Here is a 24409-nt window from a genome sequence, read left to right as displayed (position 1 = left end):
TATAATCAATGAGACCCAGAGACAAAGAGAAATGAAGTTTATGTTGTACCCTGGTTTCCTACTTTTTTCACTTTCTGCAAAATGACAACTTTCTCATTAATACTATTAAATGTCTCATAAATGTTATATCCCAAAATAAATGTACAGAATCATGAGGCTTGAAGAGATCTTGAAAGAATTGTCAAAACCATCAACATATTTTTAAGCCAAAGCATATTTACTTCACTCAAACAGCATCGGACTCTATCCTGTCTTTCAAGACCACAGGAAGAGAAAACAAGTATCAACCCCACCAGGGCATTCTTCCACACTGAAATAAATACTATCATTCTATAGAAAACACTACTTCTTTTTGTTGTGGTCCAAGCACAGAAAGAAAACTTCTTATCACCTGTCTTTATACAGGAACCACCTAAACCATCTCACAGTATGGCATCCAGTGCAATATCCAAGAACTAGTGAAGACTTTTTAGTATAGTGCAAATCATATCAACCAGGACTGTGGAAGAACATCATCTTTCAAAAATTAAGCAAACCCTACAGCTCCTTACAACAAATTTCATTAATGTAATAATGATAAATACCTTCACTCCTCCTTCCCAGCAATCAGAAACATGTGCACATGTAAAGAATTATGCTAACTCCACCATTACATTACACCAGGAGTCCTAACTCCAGTGCCCAGGGGGCCAGGCGGAATGTAAGCAAATACACATATACCAGGAAATCATGGTGAACTGAGGAGTACCTGCCCCACTGCTATCCCAACTTGTTATTACTGCCTTATAGGGATATACAATCATTTGCAATTAAAGATGAAAATCTGGATTTTTAATGTAAAAATCTCTCAATTTAAAAATTTTAGATGCAATTTATAAATGGTGCATGGGTCCTACAAAACATATCTTGGACCTGAATCTGGCCCTCAAGTGCCAGCCTGCAAAATCTGCCCACGTTATTTTGACATGTCTCTATTCCAGCATACCCTGTAATAATATGCTTTGGCCACATTTTCAATATTAAAACCTGGTCATGAAAAAAAAATAAAATCTATGTAGAACAGTCATAAAAACTAGACTGCCTTCCTTTTATGTTCACTTGTGACTCTCTTTCAAGACTCTCTTCATATTCTCCACCTAATCCCTTTAAATCTTAGTATCAATGTTTTCTCCCAATCTTTTCTAATTTAGTACACTTATATTCTTGTTAATTTGCTAATGTAAAAAGTAAATGGTTTTGTTTTATCATCATTGTTATGACTGAATTATCTAAAGATCACAGTTTCACGTTCTTGGGTATGCCCTGTGTTTGTTTGTTTTTTGAGATGGAGTCTCGCTCTGTCACCCAGGCGGGAGTGTAGTGGCGCGATCTCGGCTCACTGCAAGCTCCACCTCCCGGGTTCACGCCATTCTCCCGCCTCAGCCTCCGGCCACCACGCCTGGCTGAAGGTATGCCCTGTTTTTAACAGACCAATAGCATTCATCATATTAAACACCAGGATTCTAATGGCACCTGGATGATATGGGCTACCTTCATTTTTAAAACTCTGTAAGTAAAAGAGGGGTTATTTTTCATGGCTTCAAATACAAAGAACAGAAGCGTAACTTGGACTACGCTTGCCCTGCCGGGATGACAGTGCTAACAGTAGAAGTCTCTGAAGCACAGAATTCCAACCTCAGATCTGAGCAGCAAAAGCTTTGCAACCACATGTATAATGAGAGGTAAAGCGAACTGTCATCCAAAGGTTCTAGAATGGAGAAAGAAAAACAATGAAATTCAACACAGTTAATGTATTACTTACTTATTGTTCTTCGTTTGCTTAAGAGCACCTCCTCTCAAATTGCAGAGACAGCATTCCTGGAGGGAAAAGAAAATACCACATGATGGCCAGACCCACACAACAAAAGTCATTACCATTCATCTAAATATTCTCAGAAATCCTGATTTTTCATTCTACAATTAAAACCATCAGGAATTACATGAAGGTCTATCTCTGAGAAGTTCAAAAAGAAAGACAGAGGAGGGGGGAATGGTAAAGCTATGCCCCTCAAATTTCAGGGTGTAAAATTCTCCCAGAGGGAACCATCATGAACCTGGTATCATTTTAAATTGACATTGTCATCAAAGGAAAGCTGTGACACAGAGAACCCAGCAGTCCAGAGAACCTAGTCCGCATACCTAGGTATGTGCAAGAATTCTAGAGCAGAGAATGCACACACACGGTGTAGCCTTGTGCTCTGGGAATTCACTCCGGGATACAGGGCAGCTAATGAATGCAGTGTGGGCAGGCTTTTTTCTAATACAAGAATAAGCAAGAGGCTATTTTTAAACGATACTCTTTTCACCAAAGTAACACTTGGGCCTCACTCTTTCTGTGGGCAAACAGTGTTAGAAAAAGTGTCCTGATCAACCCCAGCTATCCCCCAAGAAAACAGCATCAAGAAACGTTTCGTTTTATCCTTCCCACATAAGCTTATCCTCTCAGCATTCTTATGTGTCTTAGCTTAGAATGTAATTTTCCACTCCAAGATGACTCCAATTGCTACAAATACAGATCTTACTAGTTATTTCTCACTACACTCTCATGAAAAAGACCAGGATAAGGAGGACCAGAGAGCAGTGCACTGCCCTCTCATGACCTAAATTGTTTTTACATTAAATACCAAAGTAAAATTTTTAATTTCAAACTTGTCCTCACAATTTTCTGCATTAATACATTTTTTTAATCGGAAGAAGTTATTTGGGGTTTTTTCCTCCAAACTTCATATACAAAACCTCTTTACCCTGTCCACTAAAGTGATGTTCCTTAACAAATTTTGACAATTTTGCCTAGCTTTACGAGGAATCCACCTAACTGATCTACCATTAATGAGGTGTGAAAGTTCATAGCTTATACTTTTCTGATGAAAACGATACAAAAACAACTGGAAAGAATCATGTATCTATGTAACTTTTGTTAGGCAGTAATAAATGCAAACAACCAGAAATGTCCAACAGGCTTGTGTGTCTGAAAAGTCTCTGTACATCTATATGAAAATTCGTGGATTCAGAGTAGTAAAAGATACATTGTGTGTATTGATTTGAATCCACTATAAACCCAGCTCGAGGAAATAACAACTCAATGAAGAATTTTCTCTATCCATACCACAAAGCCATATCCTACAGGCCCTTGGAATAACTGGTTTTGATGAATCGTACCAAGAAAGCAAAATTTCACAGTCCAAATACTGAAAATGAGAACTCTGGTAGTTCATTTCATAAGTTCTCAATTTTAGGTATTTTTCCAGTAATTTAACACACTTTCTACAAAGAAAGAGGGGGTGAGAAAGAAAATGAATGAATGAAAAAGGAAACAAAACTTGAGGTCAAGTGCTTTCAATGTATACATGAAGATGTTAGTTTCAAAGTGGGAACGCAGCAAAGAGTTGCGGACTGTGAAGCACTCAGGCTCTAAGAGAATTAGATGTCTAATTAATGAAACTAGTAGTGAGAAGAAGCCTAAAGGGACAAGTTAGGAAAGTTAAATACAGCGCAGCAGCATGGAAGCTGCTCAAAAGTACCTGATTAGGATCATTAACAGGTACACATGTTCTAGAGCACCAATCTAATAAGAGGAAAAAGTCCTCTAAAATACAACGTGTAGGCTCAAGATTTTAAATGGAGTTAAGATGCTCCACCATCACAAGAAGAAACTCATTCTTTCTAGCCTCCCCTCCAAGTCACAGAATCTAATAGACAATTCCAAGTCCTTGGTTCACCTGACCTCTTAGCACCATACAACACTGTTGATCCTTCCTGAAACATTTTCTCCCTGTGGTTTCCATGACCCTTATACTCCTCATTGTCTTCCTGTGCCTCTAGTTGACTCTCAGCTTCCTTTCACAGGCTTCTCTTTCACTATCCTCAAATGCTGGAATTTCTGTAATAGGCCCTATTACTTCTCTCTCCACACATGCCTGCTGAGCATCTGATCCACTACCCTGATTCGGATCACTCTCTATAGGCCAATGGCTCACACCTTAATTCCCTGAGGTGTCTGGCTGACAGTGCCACAGGCATCTCAAACACACATGCAAAACTGAACTCTCTTCTTCTCAAGCCTGTACTTCCCCACTGTTTTCCATCAGTGGTGCCTACTATCCATTCTAGCTCATATTGGAAGACATATTTTTCCTCTCATCTTTTAGATCCAATCAACTGAGTTCTGTCAATCCCACCTCCAAATCCACCCTGTTCTCTCCATCATCACTGCCATTCGCTGATAGCCCCAGTATCCTTCACAAGACCTAAAGTATTGCAATAGCCACCCAGAGCTACTCTGAACCCCATGAGAGAAGGTTTTTAATGCTTCTCAGTATTTAATATGGCCTCAGAGGGCTAGAATCATCAGGTCTTGGTCTTGGCCAGCTTCACTGTGTTTAGACACCTCAAGGACCTCCACGAGGTTCCTTCTGTCCTAAACACTTCAGAGCCAGCCTGTGCCACTCATCAATAAACTAAGCACATTCTTGACATCTCGACCTAAATGTTACTCCCTCAAACAAGAATCCCCAATCCCTTGGCTCAGGTACTTCTATCTCAGGCATTCCCACTGACACTTTCACTGATACTCCCCTTTTATTAGCTTTATTACTCCTGCAACTATTTGTTGCATGCTATCTGCTGCCCTCACTAAACTGTAAACTCACTGAGTGCTATGAGAATATCTGTCAGGTTAATTGCTCTTACTCTATTATGATATCCAATAGAGAGTATACCCTTAATATGAGATTGTTAAATAAATAACAAAACATGGCAAAACAGGGAAGAGGGAAAATCTTGAAAATTAACAAAGGATTAATAAAATGCAAAGACCATTTTCACATACTGGGACTTTCTAAGGAAAGTATGCTGCAGGCTTTAGTGAGTTGACAAAGTTATTTTTGCCATGATTTACTTGAGAAATCTTATTTCTTTGTAAAGAACAAAAATATTCATGGCCAGGTACACTCGTAAGTTATTTATATGATATCACAGTTTCTGTTCTCTTCTCCCAATTTTGAAAAAAAAAAAGTAGGAAACAATGAAAGTCATGTCAAGTTACATCATTTGTTTGACTCAATGTCCCTCAGAGGGTCAAACTAGTTGATCTGGTAAAAACATAAAGATGCCAACCTGTCCATTCATTAATTTGTAGTTTCATTATATACCTATGTTTAAAGCCCAGTAGAAAACATACTAGATAAGACAACTTTTAACCTTTCTTTCCTTTTTTAAATAGTACTTTACTGTAAGACAATTTTTAACCTTTCTTTCCTTTTTAAACAGTACTTTACTGTCAGAGAACAGAATTGATATCTCTAAAAATTAACAAGTTAACTCTCACTCAAAAAGCAGCCCGAGTTTTCTTAAGAATCTACAAAGCCTGACACTTGTAAAGGCACTACACAAAACAGAGTAATTGTACCTGTATCATTTTCCTTCAAATCTTTCAATGAAAGAAGTTAAGGAGAAGGTGGGAAAGTGCTAGAGTATCCATCAAGACACTGAGTCATTAAACTTGATATCAAGAATAAAAATTAGAAGAACACAGACATGTATTGAAAGCCTAATGCATTCCAGGTACCATGCCAAAAATTTCATATACTTCACCTCCCTTCTTTAACACAAATTTATTAGGTAATTCATTATTTCACTTAATAAAGAAATTCAGATTCAAAAGATTAAGTGGTATTCCTAAAATCATCCAACCCAAAGGTTATCAAACTTTTTCTGTAAATGACTAGATATTTACTAGTTTAGACTTTGCACAACTATAGAGTAGTTGTAACCACTCAACTCTGCCACTGGAGGAAAATATTTAAACTACTGGTTGTGTCTATATGCCAACAACATTGTTAATTACAAAAATAGGCAGTGGGCTAGATCAGGATCATGGGTTAAAGCTTTCCAAGACATGATCCAATCAGCAAGGAGAACAATTGAGATTCAAACTCATGTCTTCCTAATCCAAATGTCCATGCACCTTTTCTCTAGCATCTTCTGCCCCAAAGTATAAGGCAAGGCATAAGGTATCAAAGCAGAGTGCAAAAATAAACAAGAAACGATGCCTGCCCTGTGAAGCTCACAACTGACAAGAAGAAAGTTCTTGTATGTACTTAAACAAAACATGAAGATGATACCGGCAGAGGCATTACCAAGTCTCCATGTGCTCATTTCCATAAATAATCAAGAACTTCTTTTCAAAACACAATCCCTGCAAAAGAACCCATATCGTAAAAAATTGTGTTCCCAGCAGCATATAACAATTTGTGTTCCTATTTGTTTCATTAATCTAGCTAATAAAACCTCTCAGTGGTATAACATCATTAAATTTTCCCTACTTTATCCTTCCAAGTAATGATACCATTTGAAACAAACCAACATTTTAGTTATGCTGTGCAATATAACCTCAGGCTAAATGAATCAAATTTAACTGAGAAGAAGAACAGTGAAACTGGACAGCCATACCATATCACAGTGTTTAATATAGAGCAGATAGCCAGGTTTAAATCAAAGTTCTGCCATTTATTACTCTTATGATTGTGATCAGTTACTCAACCTCTGTGCTTCAGATACTTTACCTATAGGGGAAAAAAATAGTACTTCTCTAAATTAGCTAATATATGGAAAACACTGCCTAAGCACGCACTAAATACAAAAGGTACAACAGTTAAACATGCACAAGATTAACTGGTTCTAGATAACGTAAACATAACATTGTCAGTGCATAACCTCAGTGTAGCTGTTTAGTGGGAAACAAAAAATATGGATCTGTGACGAATAATCCTCTTAAGGTACAAAAAGCAAGAAATAGAACTGGAGAGAAAAGAAAATTCCAGGAACCCAACGTCCAGGCAACTGTGGTCTAAAAAGCAAAAGATATTCCATAGTTCTTAAAAGTTGCCAGCTCAACTCCGAAAGGCAGGCAGATCTTCAGAATCTCCACAGTGCCCAGATAACAGACTCTGCAGAAGGGAAAGTCCTAATCCCACCCTCAAAACACCTGAAATCTGAGTGGACTTAATCAAACTAAAGCTGCAGCAAAGCACATGCCCAGCTCAAACATAAATCAGATTGACTTCACCCCACTGTAGGAACCTAAGAGAAAAAGTAGCACACCCTTTCTGTAAATAATAATATTCATTTCAGTCATTATAGACAAAATGTCTAACACACAATAAAAAAAGTACAAGATATACTAAAAAGCAAAAAAAAATTATTTATGATCAAGATAGGAAATAATAAAATGTTGATTTCATTCGACAGATTTAGAAGCAAACTGTAATTGGCAGAGTAAGAGTTTAATGACCTAAGAGACAAATGAATAGGAAGTACAGTCATCCCTCAGTATCCAAGGGAGAGTTGTTCCAAGACCCCTCACAGATACCAAAATCCAGAGATGCTGAAGTCCCTTATATAAAATAGCTTAGTATCTGCATATAACCCATGCATATCCTCCTGTATACTTTAAATCATCTCTAGATTACTTAGAATACTTAATACAATGTAAATAATACGTAAACTGTTGTTATACTGTATCAATGAGGGAATAATGACAAGAAAAAAAAAGGATGTACTTGTTCAATACAGACACAACCATTATAGGCCTAACTACATTTCTGATCCACAGTTGGTTGAATCCACATATCCAACCATGGATACGGAGGGCCAAATGTATAGGATTGAAAGACAAAAGAGAGTTTTAAAAACCAACACAGATCTATGGGAAAAAAATATATATATATATTCAATTTATGTATAATTGGAGTACTAAAAGGTGAAAAAAGAGAAAAGGGGGCCGGGCGCGGTGGCTCAAGCCTGTAATCTCAGCACTTTGGGAGGCCGAGACGGGCGGATCACAAGGTCAGGAGATCGAGACCATCCTGGCAAACCCGGTGAAACCCCGTCTCTACTAAAAAAAAAAAACAAAAAACTAGCCGGGCGAGGTGGCGGGCGCCTGTAGTCCCAGCTACTCGGGAGGCTGAGGCAGGAGAATGGCGTGAACCCGGGAGGCGGAGCTTGCAGTGAGCTGAGATCCGGCCACTGCACTCCAGCCTGGGTGACAGAGCGAGACCCCGTCTCAAAAAAAAAAGAGAAAAGGGGTGATAATATTGGAAGAGATATTGACAGAAAAATTTCCACAACTGATAAAAGATATCAATCCACAGATTAAAAAATTGCAGCAAACTCTAAACAGATAAATATAAATAAAACACACCTGCCTACATAGTAATCAAAATTCTGGAAACCAAATAAAAAGAACATATCTTAAAATCAGAGGGGAAAAAAGTCACATTCAGTAAACAACTATGAGTTACACGTACCATCTAACCTGAAATTGTGAAGGCAAAAAGGCAATGGAACAATATCTATTAAATACTACAAGAAAAAGCTGCCAGCCTAAAATTCTACTTCCCAAGAAAACAACCTTTAAAAAATAAAGGCAAAACAGAAACACTCTCAGTGTGATAAAAATCTAACAGAATTTGTCGCCAGGATATCCACATGATAACAAATGCCAAAATGAAGTTCTTCAGAATGAGGAAAATGAAATCACGCATTACCGAGGATCAGCAGGAAGGAATGAAGAACTCCAAAAATACCTGGGTAGATATAAAATCATGTTTTAGTATCTTCAACATACACACACACACACACACACACACACACACACACACACACAGAGTGGGGTAGAGAGAGAGAGGCAGAGAGGGAGAGAGGAAAGAATAGAGGGAAAGAGAGAGGGAGGGAGGAAAGGAAGGAGGGAGGGAGGAAGGGAAAGGGAAAGAGAGAATGAACAAATTTCATTAAAAGACAAATGCTTAAAACAAAAATAATAACACTGTGGAGTATAGTACATGAAGAAGTAAAATGTAAGATAAGACCAAAAATCAAAGGGAAGTGCTAATGAAGTTATACTGTTTTAAGACTTTTATATTGTTCATGAAGTAGGGTATTATTTGAAGGCAGAGTGTGCTCATTCAAAACTGCAAATTGTAATTTTTGGCAACCATTTATAACAAAGGCCTCTAAATATTTCCCAGTATTGAATTCTAAGAAACATAAGCTCACAATCAAAACTAAAAAAAAACACAAGAAATACGGTTCTATCTGCAAAAAATAATAATGGAATTAGATGCAAAATGATCTAAGCCACAAAATGTAAAATACATAGAGTAGACCCATGAACAATATTAGTTTGAACTGCATGGGGCCATTTACATATAGACTCTCCCAACCTGAGACAGCTGGGCCAACCCCTCCTCGTCTTCCTTTACAGCCTACTCAACATGAAGATAACAAGGATGAAGACCTTTATGATGATCCACTCTACTTAATGAATAGTAAATATATTTTCTCTTCCTTATGATTTTCTTAATAACATTTTCTTTTCTCTAGCTTATGTTATTGTAAAAATACAGTATATAATAAATATAACATATAAACTGTGTGTTAATTGTGTTGTATCAATAACGCTTCCAGTAAACAGTAAGCTATTAGTAGTTAGGTATTGGGGGAGTCCAAAGTTACATGCAGATTTTCAACTGCATTGGGGTCAGCACCGCTAACCCCATGTTGGTCAAGAGTTAGCTGTATTTTAATAAGTTTTTAAAATAAACAAGTATATTAAAAATATTTTTAAAAGACTCTAAATGACAAATTACATTTCCAGAAGTCAACCAAATAAAATTCTAGGAACAAAAGAAAAACATTGAAATTAGAAATATACATAATATTTTGAATAGCAGGTTACTCCTAAGAACAGAATTAGAGAGCAGAAAGACAGAGCTGAATAAATAACCAAAAACTCATACCAAAAACTATTCAATAACGGTATTCAAAATGTCTAGATCCAACTGAATACAGTACGTCTTTATGTGTATGTCCCTGACTCATAAAAATATATTCCAATTGATTTACAGACCTAAACGTAAAAACAGAACAGACCTATAAAAGTATTATAAGAAAATACAGGTAAATATACTGAAGAAGTTAGGATAAATATGGTTCCTTAATAAGATATTTAAAAGACAAAAGATACATATCAAAATTTAAAAATCATAAAGAATAAAATACAACATAATTGACATAAAATAACATAAAAATATTCCCAATATAAATATTAAAAATTGTTTTCTGGAAAATATTTTTTAAAGCCCACAGTTACAAAAAATATATAACAAATTCAATGACTCTTCATTGCCAGCCAGTAAGCACATGAAAAGAAAACCAACCTCAAGAATAAAGAAAATGAAAAAAGAAAAGAATGAGATCTACCCTTACATTTTAAAATCAGAATATATCTAGTTTGGGGGCATGTAAGTTGCTATGATGGTTTTGGAGAAGAATTTAACATTGTCCATTAAAATTTAAATGCACAGAAATAATGACTCAGCAGGTTGACTTCTTGTAATCTACCCTAAATATTTAAATCTATGGAGAAGGACTATATAATGACTATAATTTCATTTCTGTTTATAATGGAGAAAATAGTTACCTCTGGTGGGAACTGGAATTATCAGAAGCCTAAATTTTACTTGTAATGTCCAAATTTTTATAATAAAGCTTGAAATTTCAAACTGTAATGAAAACAACATGGTAAATCCATAACCACTGGGATACTAAGAATTAAAAAAAGGAGTATGAAGGAAAACACTAAGGCAAGTTAAATACATTGTGATACCATTTGGGTCCCTTACAGCAAGCCATAACACTAGATTGTAATACATAGAAAAGAGTTAAAAGCCCAATTGACAAAACAGCTTAAGTAGTTTTCTGTAAAAAATGAAATTTGAGGTTTTGAAAGTGTTGGAAATGGTAGACTTTCCTGATAATATCTAGTTTATTTGTATTAAAGAAAGCAAACTCACAGACACACACAAAAAGAAATTAAACCTTTTGACAAGAAATGTGCCATTTAAACTTAGTGTCACTGTGGGTATTTATATCATTTTTTTCTATTTTCTTTTAATTAGATGAAAATTTAAAACAGGCACCTGCAATCTCTTCTAGACTCTTTCAGTGTACTATAACTTATTTCCAATCTAACCTATGGTGATATGAAAACTGTTCATCCTTACAGAACAAAATAAATAAATAAAATCAAACAGTCTGCTCATTGCCAGCCTTGTTTTATGTTTAATGAGCATGCCTTTTCCAGGAACAATAACACCCAGTGTAAAATGACTCACTATTACAAAGATTTGGATATACTGCTAGTCAGCCAATGTTCCCTAAAACAAAACAAAAATATATATATACTAAAATGCCTGTTATAACATGATTACTCTATAAGGCAGCTGTTATTTCTGCCTCCAAAGAACAGCATTTAAAAAGCCATTCTGCTGTATATTTTTTTCCTCAGGGTGGCTAAAAGATGAATGAAAAAATATAAAATCTGATCATATTCTGAACAGTTTTGTACTTTTCCTGATGAGGTCCTTTTTGCTCACCTAACACCACTGACAAAATCCCCTTTTAACAATGCCAGGTATTTTTAAAATTTGGTTTCATAAAAAATCACCACTGAGATGAACAGTTAGTACAGCAATTCATAACATGGAATGATTTCTTTATGGCTCAGTTATTAAACCATGGAAAAGAGTATTATCATCAAAATGCTGACACAACATTAACAATGGTGAGAACAGCATTGTTATAATATGGCTATCACAGTTGTTCATTATTTGCAGCCAAGGGAAATCATGTTCCAATGTCTCTTCTATAAAACATCAGTTAAAGAAATGCCAATACCAACATTCTCAAGCTGTGCTGTAGGAAGCTCTCATTTTAGCTAGCATATCCATAAGTGGCACTAAAGCCAATTTTCAGTGTCGTAGAAAAATAATTAGATTGAAGTACCCCCACAAACACACCCTCATTTATCTGACATGTTCATAACAGAAACGCAAAACCATATAATAGGGTTGTCTGAGCTGGGAAAACAAAGAGTAATTAATCACATTAGCAGAAAACCCGTGCTGATCAGCAAGACATGGGAGAACCATTTCTGGATATGTGGCTCATTATCAGGGCTGGAGAGAGGACAGGCTCTCTCATCGAAGGACAGAGCTGGTATGAGTTCTGAGTGATTATAAAATTGAATGACAAGTGTCCTGCAGTACCTTTTAAATGGAAATTCCATAAATTTGGAAATCCAAAATTCACCTCTAATGAATTCTGTACTAGCAAATAAGTTCTCTCACTTAGTGAAAACATTCATTCATTAATTCAACAAATATTAATCACCACGATATGCTCTAGACCCTGAGCAACAGCAGTGAATGACAAAGATCCTGTCCTCACAGTTGACCTATATAGGGGGTGGTGCAGACAAATCTTTTAAGTGAAGTAGGCTTGTATTCGAACCAACTGAAAATACTGAGAAAGTTATAATACACAAATTGAATTTTCATTCAGTATTTTTTGCATTCTAGAAATTTAGTTTTTCTTCATCTAATTTACAACACTAACCAAGTAAACTTACTACATTTTATCTATTTAAATATCATCAGACAACAATTTATAGAAGAACAGAAAATCATGTTCTGTTTGTTTCAAAATACATTTTTTTTCTGGATTTATCCTCCTAATGGCATTGCTTACAATGGTATGAAAATTAATTTGAGGTGTTCAGAGCACCGCTCTGGTAGCTATGTTACAAGCCAGACACGTATTAAGTGGCAAGAAGCATGAATAATTTAAGACTGGTCAGAAGTACTCTACATGGAGCTTACTACATTTACATAATAGTATTTCCAGGATCCTGAGCAAAGTACTCTAAGATGAACACACATCTTAACTTTGTTAACATTATACAACATTTGGTTTTCAAATAAAAACCCAGCTGGCTTATTCTTTCTTCCCAGCATGACCACTGACAACAAACAGCAAAGTACCTGACTTCAAATACCTAGAAATAAATTTAACCAAGAAGGTGAAAGACCCCTATAAGAGAAACTACCAAAAAATGAAGAAAGAAACTGAAGGGGATACCAATAAATGGGAAAACATCCCAAGCTCATGGATTGGAAGAATTAACATTGTTACAACGACAGTATTACCCAAGGCAATCTACAGATTCAATGCAATCTCTATGAAAACACCAATGACACTCTTCACAGAAATAGAAAAAAATAACCCTAACATTTGTATGGAACCACAAATGACCCCAAATAGCCAAAGCAGTCTTAAGCAAATATCAAAGCTAGAGGCATCACACTACCAGACATCAAAATATACTACAAAGCTGCAGTAACCCACAACAGCATGGAACTGGCATAAAAACAGACGCATACATCAAGGGAAAAGAATAGAGAGCCCAGAAATTAACCCACATATCTACAGTCATATGATTGTTGACAAAGGTGCCATGAACACTCGTTAGGGAATTGACAGTCTCTTCAATGAATAGTGTTGGAATAATTGGATATCCATATGCAGAAGAATGAAACTAGACTCCCACCTCTCACCCTATACAAAATCAACTTAAAATGAATCAAAGACCTAACCTAAGATCCAAAACAATCAAACTATGAGAAGAAAACATAAGGGAAACACTTCAGGACATTGGTCTGGGAAATGATTTTATGAATAAAATCTCAAAAGCAAAAGCAACAAAAGCAAAAATAAACAAATGGGATATATCAAACTAAAAAGCTTCTGCATAGCAAAGGAAACAACAAAGTGAAAGGAAAAACTACAGAATAGGAAAAAATATTTGCAAACTACTCATCTGAAAAAGAGGATTAATATCTGGAATACACAAGGAATTCAAACATCTCAATAGCAAAAAAAAAAAAAAAAAAAAAAAAAAACTGATTTAAGAATGGGCAAATAGCCAGGCACGGTGGCCCATGCCTATTATCCTAGCACTTTGAGAGGCCAAGGCGGGTGGATCACTTGACCCCAAGAGTTCAAGACCAGCCGGGGCAACATGGCAAAACCTCATCTCTACTAAAAATACAAAAACTTAGCTGGGTGTGGTAGCATGTGCCTGTAGTCCCAGCTACTGGGGAAGCAAAGGTGGGAGGATCACATGAGCTCAGGAAGTCGAGAATACAGTGAGCTGAGAGAGCACCAATGAACTCCAGCCTGGGCTGTGGAAGTGAGACCTTGTCTCAAAAACAAACAAACAAAAACAAAGAAACAAAGAATGGGCAAATGATCTGAACATACACTTCACAAAACACATACAAATGGAAAACGAATATACAAAAAAAAGGGTAAACATCACCAGGGAAATGTAAATCAAAACCGGAATGAGTTATCCTTTCACCCCAGTTACAATGTGTATTATTAAAATGACAAAAAGTAACAAATACTGGTGAGGACATGGAGAAAAGGGAACTCTTATCACTGCTGGTGGCAATGTAAACTAGTAAAGCCACCATGGAGAACAGTATGAAGCTTCTTCAAAAAACTACAAATAGAACTACCACATGATATAGCAATACCACTACTGGGAATTTATCCAAAGGAAAAGAAATCATTATATTAAAGAGACATATATGCCCCCTCTACGTTTACTGTAGCACTGTTGAAAATAGCTAAGATATGGAATCAACCTAGGTATCCAACGAGAGATGAATAAAGAAGACGTGGCATATATACACCATGGAATACTATTCAGCCATAAAAAGAATGAAATCCTGTCATTTGCAACAACATGGAAGGAACTGGAAGACATTAAGTGAGATAAGCCAGGAACAGAAAATTAAACACTGCATATTCTCACTCATATGTGGATGCTGAAACAAGTTGATCCCCTAGAAATAAAAAGTAAAACAAGATACTAGAGGCTGAGAAGGATAGACAGAAAGGAGGAATTGGGAAAGATGTGTTAAAAGATAAAAAATTAGAGCTAGATAGGACTAAGTTCTATATTTCTGTGTTCTATACCACTGTAGGATGACTATAGCTAACAATAATATACAATTTCAAACAGCTAGAAGGAGGTATTGTATGTTCCCAACATCAAGAAATGATAAATGTTTGAGATGATGGATATGTTAATTGCCCTGATCACTATACATTGTATGTACTGAAACACCACTGTGTTTCCCATAAATATGTACAATTATGTCAATTTAAAAAACAATTTTTTTTAAAAAGCAACAATCATTGAGAGCTGATGCTCCACCACCAAAAAAAAAAAAAAAAAGTACATGATTTCTTCATCATGTCACTCAATTAATTTTTGCCACTCAAGAGAAATGCCTGCACTGCAGTTTTTCCACACTCTTCCTGGGGATCTCTCTCCTCATTGCAAAACAGATGTGCCTTGTAGCCCACTGACCTCCAGGCATGCACAGCCTGGGGTGTAGTACAGCATGTTAGGCTCCCTATAATGTCACTCATTATTCTTCTTGACTTTACTTGTGCTCTCTAGTTGAAGCACTAAAGATTAATGAGGCATTTGTTCTCAATCAAGAAGCTATTTATGAATACAGTTCCACTTACAGTAAGCTATCTAGACTTCTTTTTATTTCTCTCCATTACAGAGCAGAGGTAGGGGGTGTTATTGAGCAAAAAAAAGAGGAAAGAACAGAGAAAAATGATTTGTGACTTTTTATCCACTAAGCACTTCCCTAACGGGACGGCTTCCACATCATAGCTATGCTGTCAGGATAACTGATATCCTCTTATGTGCTCTTCTGTTTGGTTAAAGTGAAATAATTATTACCAGCATGGCCTTTGCAGGCCAAGGTTTAAGTCTACAGCTATTCAGAATAATTTGCCACCTCAGGAGGCAAGAGGTAATTTTGAGGCCAAATATATTACCTCAAATGAGAGAGTAGAGTCCTGTCCAGTGGTTTAAGAGACACCACAATGGGGAAGAATAAGATAGCAAAAGCAACCACTTGGCTACCCGCCCAATGGTGAATGTCCTGCCTTTGACAAGAACTGGGCCTTTCTTTTTCCACTAGTTTTACTTTGTATAAAGATCAAAGTCAGCCTTGCAGGCTGACAGCATCTCATCACCTGGTCTTGACAGTATCCCATGGAATCTAAAAAAAAAAAAAAAAAAAAAAATCCAGCATAAAACAGATCAGAGGGAACAGCGATGCCACCATGACCTCTCAAGGCCATAAGCCAATCTGATCTCAAAATCAATCGCTCTGATCTACAAAGCCACTTCAGAGCTCTTCAAAAAAGAAAAATGTCAACTCTGTTGTCAGTGGGAAACTGAATTCAAGACATTATCCAGTTCTGGGAAAAGTCCTCTAGGCAGAACCTAGAGTACATATGAAAAGGAAAAGAACCTGCTCATCCAACCAATAAAGCTAATTATACTACATTAAGCAGAAAACCAGTAACACTAAAAGTTAGTGCTGGCTTTATTTTCAATGTAAACAAACAAAAACTAGTCAAAAAAAATTGTTCAGGATTAGGTCAGTAGTTTGGCCTTCTTTCCCTCCAAAAACAAAAGCTGAGCAGAGGAGGCAAGGCCTGGGAATGAGATGGCCCGGCATCCTGGCTCTCGTAGCACACACAAGGGTGATCCTGGGCAAAGGAATCACAACTCTAAAACCCTCTGGTTCATTAGTTGTAAAACAAGGCTTCTGAGATAGACAAAGAATTCCTTAGCCTTTATCAGTATCACGTTCCATGGAAATAAAGAAAAGTCTATCCCTGCGAGTTATATTAGCCTACATGAAAATCCATAGTTATTCTGAATACATAGGTCCAAAGCCCGAAAATGAAACTACTTTCTCTAAAACAGAAGATTCCAAGAGACAAATGTTTGGTAATTTCTAACATCAATTATCAGCATCATTATTTTTATTTGGGAGGTTGGACAGGGGTAATAAACGTTGTGTTCTGGAATAAAAGTAACATAATCCTCAACCATACAAATTTTCTTTAAGTCTAATAATCTCTACTCTAAGCAAACTCTTGCTTTAGACAGGACAGAAAGCTGCCTTCAGATTCAACTGAGTGGAGTTAGGGTTGCTTCTTACGAGATGTGCCTCCATCCACAGGAATTAGGCTCAATTTCTGGAGTCAGTTTCAAACAGTGGTGGGAGTCAAAGATTCTACCTAACATTCTTTCACCACCTGCCTAATATCATGGAAAAGTAAATAGAGAGTCACAGGGGTTGCAGCTTCATGGTTCTCAAATATGTCAAGAGTTGCCAGTTTTCTAAAACATGAATTATCTTTACCTGAGACTTAAGGTTGGAAATTAGACTAAGGTATACTCCAAAGTTCCAGAGGTCTGATAAATATTTTTTAACAAGTCACTTAGAATCTTGGCCGGGCGCGGTGGCTCAAGCCTGTAATCCCAGCACTTTGGGAGGCCAAGACGGGTGGATCACGAGGTCAGGAGATCGAGACCATCCTGGCTAACACGGTGAAACCCCGTCTCTACTAAAAAAAATACAAAAAACTAGCCGGGCGAGGTGGTGGGCGCCTGTAGTCCCAGCTACTCCAGAGGCTGAGGCAGGAGAATGGCGTGAACCTGGGAGGCAGAGCTTGCAGTGAGCCGAGATCCTGCCACTGCACTCCAGTGTGGACCACAGAGAGAGACTCCGTCTCAAAAAAAAAAAAAAAGAAAAAAAAAAAAAGTCACTTAGAATCTCTAGCTAACAAAATTTAGCAATACTAGGGGGTGGGATTTATGAAGACCACTACACCTCAGATAGTTCTGGAAGTTAATTCTATAACTATGATTTATGCAGATAAATGACTTCACTTTGGTTCAGAAGACAAAACAGCCATGTGCAGCACTGAAGGGCATTAGTGGCAACCATTACTTAATATGCAGATGCCACTTACTTATAAACAAGCAATATTTTATATATATATATATATACACACAAACCCATATATAAAATATTGGTGGCTGTTTATATATATATATGTGTGTGTGTATGTGTGTGTATATATGTATGTATAAACAGCCACCAAAATAGTTTCTTTAAAACACTCTAACTGTATATTCCATTCTTTGTAAGTGGAAAAGGAAAGCTAATCCCAAGTGATCATCAAGGTATAATTTGCTTATATCTAATTGTTAGTACAACTTAAAAAAAAAAGCAGGCCAGGCGCAATGGCTCACGCCTGTAATCCCAGCACCTTGGGAGGCCAAGGCAGGCAGACCACCCCAGGTCAGGAGTTTGAGACCAGCCTGGCCAACCCAGTGAAACCCTGTCTCTACTAAAAATACAAAAATTACCTGAGCATGGGGGTGTGCACCTGTAATCTCAGCTACTTGGGAGGCTGAGACAAGAGAACCACTTGAACCCGGGAGGCAGAGGTTGCAATGAACCAAGATCACACCACTGCGCTCCAGCCTGGGCAACTGAGCAACACTCCGTCTCAAAAAATAAATAAACAAGTAAAATAAAGGACACAATGAACACATGTAGGGACAAGTTGGAAACCCATTTCATGTTTGGGTTTTGATTTCTTAAAACCATTTTGGGAAAAAGAAAAAGAATGTTTGTTATATGTATATAACAAATACAACTTTATGATTCTGCAGAGTAAAATAAATACTTTTCACTAAATAATAAATGTGTATAATTACCTAGTTTATGCATTCCATTATATGGAATGAGAATTCTAACCTATAAAGTGCTCTTATATTTTTCATTACAAAATCTAGGTTTTGATAGCATGGCAATAGTCATCCCAAACTATAATGGTATAATGGGTAGCTGCTTTTTTGTTGTACTATATTACTACCAAGCATAAATATTCGAATTCTCCTGAATTAAGTGTAAAGGTATATATTGAAATAAAATATAATTTAAAATATAAAGTACATTGCATCAAAGCAGATAGACAGTAAGGCCTTAAAATAACTTTTTTATTAAACTTTATTTTTTCTAGCAACTTTAGGTTCATAGCATAATTGAAGGGTACAGAAACTTCCCAATTACCTCTTGCCCGCACACATACATAGTTTCCATCATTACCAACATCTCCCACCAGAGCAGTACATTTGTTACAACTGATGAACCTACACTGACACATCATCACCCAGAACCCAGTTTACTTTAGGATTCACTCTTGGTGTTATACATTCTATGGGTTGGACAAAAGCATAATGACATATATTTACCATTATACTATCATACACAGCATTTTCATAGACGAATGATGTATAATGATGAAAATGTATAATGACATGTAATTAGTCATCTGGTCAGTATTTATCAGTGTCACATGTTATTCTTATATATTTCTCTTACCCATCACCCCTAGGTTAAAAAGTGCGTAAGTAAATTTAGTTTTATTTAAGGTCCCTAATTTTTAAGACAAACTAATTAAAGCAAAATGGAAATACAAAGCAAACCAGAATAAAAAAATTCTAGGGCCAAAAAGAACCTTGGCTGAAGATCTCTAACAAAGCCAAACCTTCTCATTATGTTACTTTTACATCTTCCTTCAATTTTGATTTTGTTATCTAGATCATAGGTATATTGGCTACTGTATTTACCCTGCCTAATCTTCAAGAATTCTTTCAGGTAACAAAAAAGCTCCCTAGAAGGACATAGCACAAATGATACTTTATTTGGAGTTTTTCAAACTGGCAATAAACAATGACAGCATATGCTTAATGCTGCCATGCACAGAAGCCAGGCAACTCATGATGGTGAAAGTCATAAAATGGGGTTGGATGTTACATTCTGTGACTTTCTGTGATGTTATATTATTCATCTTCAAATGCAGTTTTCATTCATACTTGGGGCACTCTAACAAAATCCCACAGCCCTCAGTCCCCGAAAGGTCCCAGAAGAAACATCCAAATTTCCTGGAGAGAAACATCTACCAAATGCTATACTATCCCCCAAATTAAAAAAGAATCTTACGCACATTCCTTTTTAATTTATTAATTTATTTTTATATTAATTTTATTTTTATATTTAATTACCTTTTAGAATTTTATAATTTAAATTCTTCAGAAGATCACATAGAAAATTCTCCTATTACTTATTAGCAATTACCTTTCAATACTCTACAGAAGATTAAGGACTTGGATTATAATTTATTGGAACAGAGGTAAATATTTAGGTTATCACCATATTCCAGGCATTTAACTAACATCCTCCTTCATAATTAAAAGTACACTAGGGTTCATGTATTTCACAGAAATACTCAGCCTCAACAATTTTCACTGTAGGCAGAAAACAGAAAATGGGAGGGGGGGGAACCCAGAAAGAAAGCACTTCAAATTCTACATTTTTATGGTGAGCATATTAGCATTACATTTTAAATTAGCAATAGCCTACAGTATAAACTGATGCACAGATTAGACACAAACTATAGAAACTTAAGTCAAAAGTAATGAGAGGATTTTGGAGACAGGGCAGAACAAGATGGCCAAACAGAAGGCTCCACCAATCATCCCCTCCTGCAGGGACACCAAATTTAACAACTATCTATATTAAAAAAGTACCTTCGTAAGAACCAAAAATCAGGTGAGCACCCACAGTACCTGGTTTTTAACTTCCTATCACTGAAACAGGCACTGAAGAGGGTAGGAAAGACAGTCTTGAATCACCAACACCACCCCTCCGTTATCCCCTGGCAATGGTCACATGGCACAGGAGAGCACAGAAATTGTAAGACAATGCATTGAATTCAGTGCTGCCCAGTCACAACAGAAAGCAAACCCAGCTGAACTGACCTGATGCCTGCCCACAGAGGGAATATTAAACCAGCCCAAGCCAGAGGGAAATCACACCTCCCAGTGATCGAACTTCAGTTCCAGCAAGCCTCTCCACCATGGGCTAGAGTACTCTGGGGTGCTAAATAAACACAAAAGGCAGTCTAGGCCACAAGGTCTGCAACTCCTAGGCGAGGACTGGGCTGGGCTCAGAGACGCTGGACATTCAACTTACTGAGACACTAATCGAGGCAGCTGAAGAAGTACTTATGTCACCTCTGACCTCAATTTCAGGCAGTAGAGCTCATGAAAAGAGATCCCTTCCTTCTGCTTGAGGAGAGGAGAAGAGAGAGTAAAAAGGATTTTGCCTTGCATCTTGGATACCAGCTCACCCACTATAGGACGGGGCACTGGTCAGAGTCCTGAAGCCTCCATTGCAGGCCCTAGCTCCTGGACAACATTTCTAGACACATCCTTGGCCAGAAGGGAACTCAGTGCCTTGAGGCAACAGATCTCATATTGACAAGACCCATCATGTGCTAACTAAAAAGCCCTTCAGCCCTGAATAACCAGCAGTGATACCCAGGTGGTACTCCGTGAGCCCTGGGTGAGACTCTGAGACTTGCTAACTTTAGTTGAAAGTCAGCACATTCCTAGGCAATGGTGGCCATAGGGAGAGATTCTTTCTGACAAGAAAAGTATGGGGGAAAGTAAAGAGGACTTTCTCTTGCACCTTAGGTACCAGCTTGGCCACAGGAATTGGAGTACCAAGCAGGATCTTGGGGTCCTCAATTCCAGACCTTGGCTCTTAGACAGCATTTCCTTACCAGTCCTGGGCTAGCAGGAAGCCCAGTGTCCTGAAGGTTGAGTCCCAGGCTGGCACTATTCACCACAAACTGACTTAAAAGCCCTAGGGTCTTAACTGAACATTGGTGGTAGGCTGACAGTACTCCCAATGGGCCTGTAGTAGTGGTGGTCATGGGCTGAGGCTCCTCTGCCAGTAGAAATGGGAAAGAAAGATGGGAAGTACTGTGCCTTCTGGTTTGACTGCCAGCACAGCTGCAGGACAACAGAACACCAGGAAGACTTCTAAGGTTTTTCACTTCAGTCCCTGGCTCCTGGATGGTACTTCAGTACCCACCTAGGCCCAAAAGAACTCACCATCATGAAGGGCAGGACACAAGCCTAACCAGCTTCACCATCTGCGGACTGTAGTGCCCCAGGGCCTTGAGGAAACCTAGTACCTGGTAGCCAAGTAGTGGTTACAGTGGGCCAGCGTTAGGTGAGACCTAATGCTGTGCTTGCTTCAGTTCTGAACCGGCACAGTCCAAGAGGTGGTAGCCACAGGGAGTCCTCTGTCACCCTACCTACAGCTCCACATGGCTCAGAACAGAGAGACTCCATTTTTTGGAAAAAAGTAAGGGAAGAGAACAAACGTCTCTGCCTAGTGATCCAGAAAATTCCTCTGGATTTTATACAAGAACATGAAGACAGTACCTTTATGAGTCTGCAAGAACCATGGTGTTACTGAGCTCGGGGTGTCTGCTAATGCACATACAGCTTAGATCACAATGCTCAAGTCCTTTCAAATACCTGGAAAGCCTTCCCAAGGAGAATGGGTACAAACCAGCGTAGGCTTGGAAGACTACAGTAAATACCTAACTCTTCAGTGCACAGACAGATGAACATCCATAAGCATCAAGACAATCCAGGAAAACATGATCTCACCAAGTAAACTAAATAAAGCCCCAGGGGCCAGTCCTGGAGAAACCCAGATATGTGACCTCTCAAAGAATTCAAACTAACTGTTCTGAGTAAACGCAAAGAAATTCAACATAACACAAGGAAGGAATTCAAAATTATATCAGATAAATTTAACAAAAAGATTGAAATAATTAAAAAGAATCAAGTAGAAATTCTGAGTAGAAAAATGCTACTGACATTGAAGAAAGCATCAAAGTTTTATAAGGACAGAAGTGATCAAGCAGAAGAAAGAACTAGTGAACTTGAAGACAGGTTATTTGAAAATACACAGTCAGAGGAGACAAAAGAAGAAAGAATAAAAACCAATGAAGCACACCTACAGGATCAAGAAAGCCTCAAAAGGGCAAATCTAAGAGTTATTGGCCTTAAAGCTGAGGCAGAAAAACAGATAAGGGTAGAAAGTTGGTCAAGAGGAATAATAACAGAGAACTTCCCAAACCTAGGAATGATATCAATGTCAAAGCACAAGAAGGTTACAGAATACCAAGCAGATCTAACCCAAAGAAGACTATCTCAAGGCTTTTAATAATCAAACTCCCAAAGGTCAAGGGGAAAAAAAGGATCCTAAAAGCAGCAAGAGAAAAGAAAAAAATAACATTCAATGGAGCTCCAAATATGTCCATCTGGCAGCAGATTTTTCAGTGAAAACCTAACAGTCCAGGAGAGAGTGTCATGACATATTTAAAGTGCTGAAAAAAAAAAACCATTTATCCTAAAATAGTATAACTGGTGAAAATATCCTCCGAACATGAAGGAGAAGTAAAGACTTTGCCATACAAACAAAACCTGAGGGATTTCATAAACATCAGACCTGTTCTACAATAAATGCTAAAGGGAATTTTTCTTTTTCTTTCTTTCTTTTTTTTTTTTTTTTTTTGAGATGGAGTCTCACACTGTCACCCAGGCTGCAGTGCAGTGGTGTGATCTCAGCTCACTGCAACCTTCATCTCCTGGGTTCAAGCGATTCTCCTGCCTCAGCCCCACAGGTAGGTGGGATCACAGGTGCCCGCCAAAACACCTGGCTAATTTTCTACATTTTTAGTAGAGATGGGGTTGTGCCACATTGTCCAGGATGGTCTCCAACTCCTGACCTCAAGCGATCAGCCCACCTCAGCCTTCCAAAGTGCTGGGATTACAGGCATGAGCCACCGTGCCCAGCCTGCGAGTTTTTCAATCAGAAAGAAAAGGAGGTTGATGAGTAATAAGAAATCAACTGAAGGTACAAAACTCACTGGTAATAGTAAGTACACAGAAACAAGCAGCACATTATAAACACTGTAAATGTAGTATATAAAATACTCTGATCTTAAGAAGAAAGACTAAAAGATGAACCAATCAAAAATAATAATGACAACTTTTCAAGACATAGAAATTATAACGACATATAAACAGAGACAACAAAAAGTTAAAAAGCAAGGGGCTAAAGTGTAGAGCTTTTATTGGTTTTATTTTCGCTTCTGTGTGTTTTTGTCTATGCAGTGTTAAGTGGTTATCAGCTTAAAATAATAGGTTGTAAGACAGTATTTGCAAGACTCGTCATAACCTCAAATCAAAAACCATATAACATATACCTAAAAAATAAAAAGGAAGAAATTAAATCATACCACAAGACAAAATCACCTTCAATAAAAGGAAGAAATGAAGGAATGAAGAAAAGAAGAGAAGACCACAAAACAAGCAAGACAAACAATATAATGGCAGAACATATCCTTACTTCTCAATAACAATGGAAATGCACTAAACTCTCAAATCAAAAGACACAGACTGGCTCTGAATGGATAAAAAAAAATAAAATAACAAGACCCAGTGATCTGTTGTCTACAAGACACACAGTTCACTTATAAAGACACGCATAGACTGAAAATAAGCAGATGAAAAAAAGATATTCCATGGCAACAAAAGCAAAAAAGAGCTGGAGTAGCTACACTTGTATCAGAAAAAATAGATTCCAAGACAAAAACTCTAAGAAGAGACAAATAAGGTCACTATATTATAATAATACAG

The 24409-nt window shown here is 37.3% G+C and overlaps 1 protein-coding gene across 8 annotated transcripts in view; it reads right to left on the bottom strand.

Annotated features, from left to right (window-relative positions):
* The window catches only part of KDM4C (lysine demethylase 4C), a 425827-nt gene that overhangs the window by 126348 nt on the left and 275070 nt on the right, over positions 1-24409 (bottom strand). For all 8 annotated transcript variants that reach the window (XR_004177866.1, XR_004177865.1, XM_009188789.4 and 5 more), the window contains one exon: positions 1802-1857. Coding sequence is in view for 6 of the 8 variants with exons in the window: in XM_009188789.4 (XP_009187053.1) it covers positions 1802-1857 (56 nt within the window). In the remaining 2 variants the exon portion in view is untranslated. The remainder of the gene's footprint in view (positions 1-1801; positions 1858-24409) is intronic.

The sequence above is a fragment of the Papio anubis genome, chromosome 13 (assembly GCF_008728515.1).
Source record: "Papio anubis isolate 15944 chromosome 13, Panubis1.0, whole genome shotgun sequence".
In the NCBI taxonomy this organism is placed as follows: Eukaryota; Metazoa; Chordata; class Mammalia; order Primates; family Cercopithecidae; genus Papio; species Papio anubis.
This window is presented reverse-complemented; position numbering and strand designations above follow the sequence as displayed.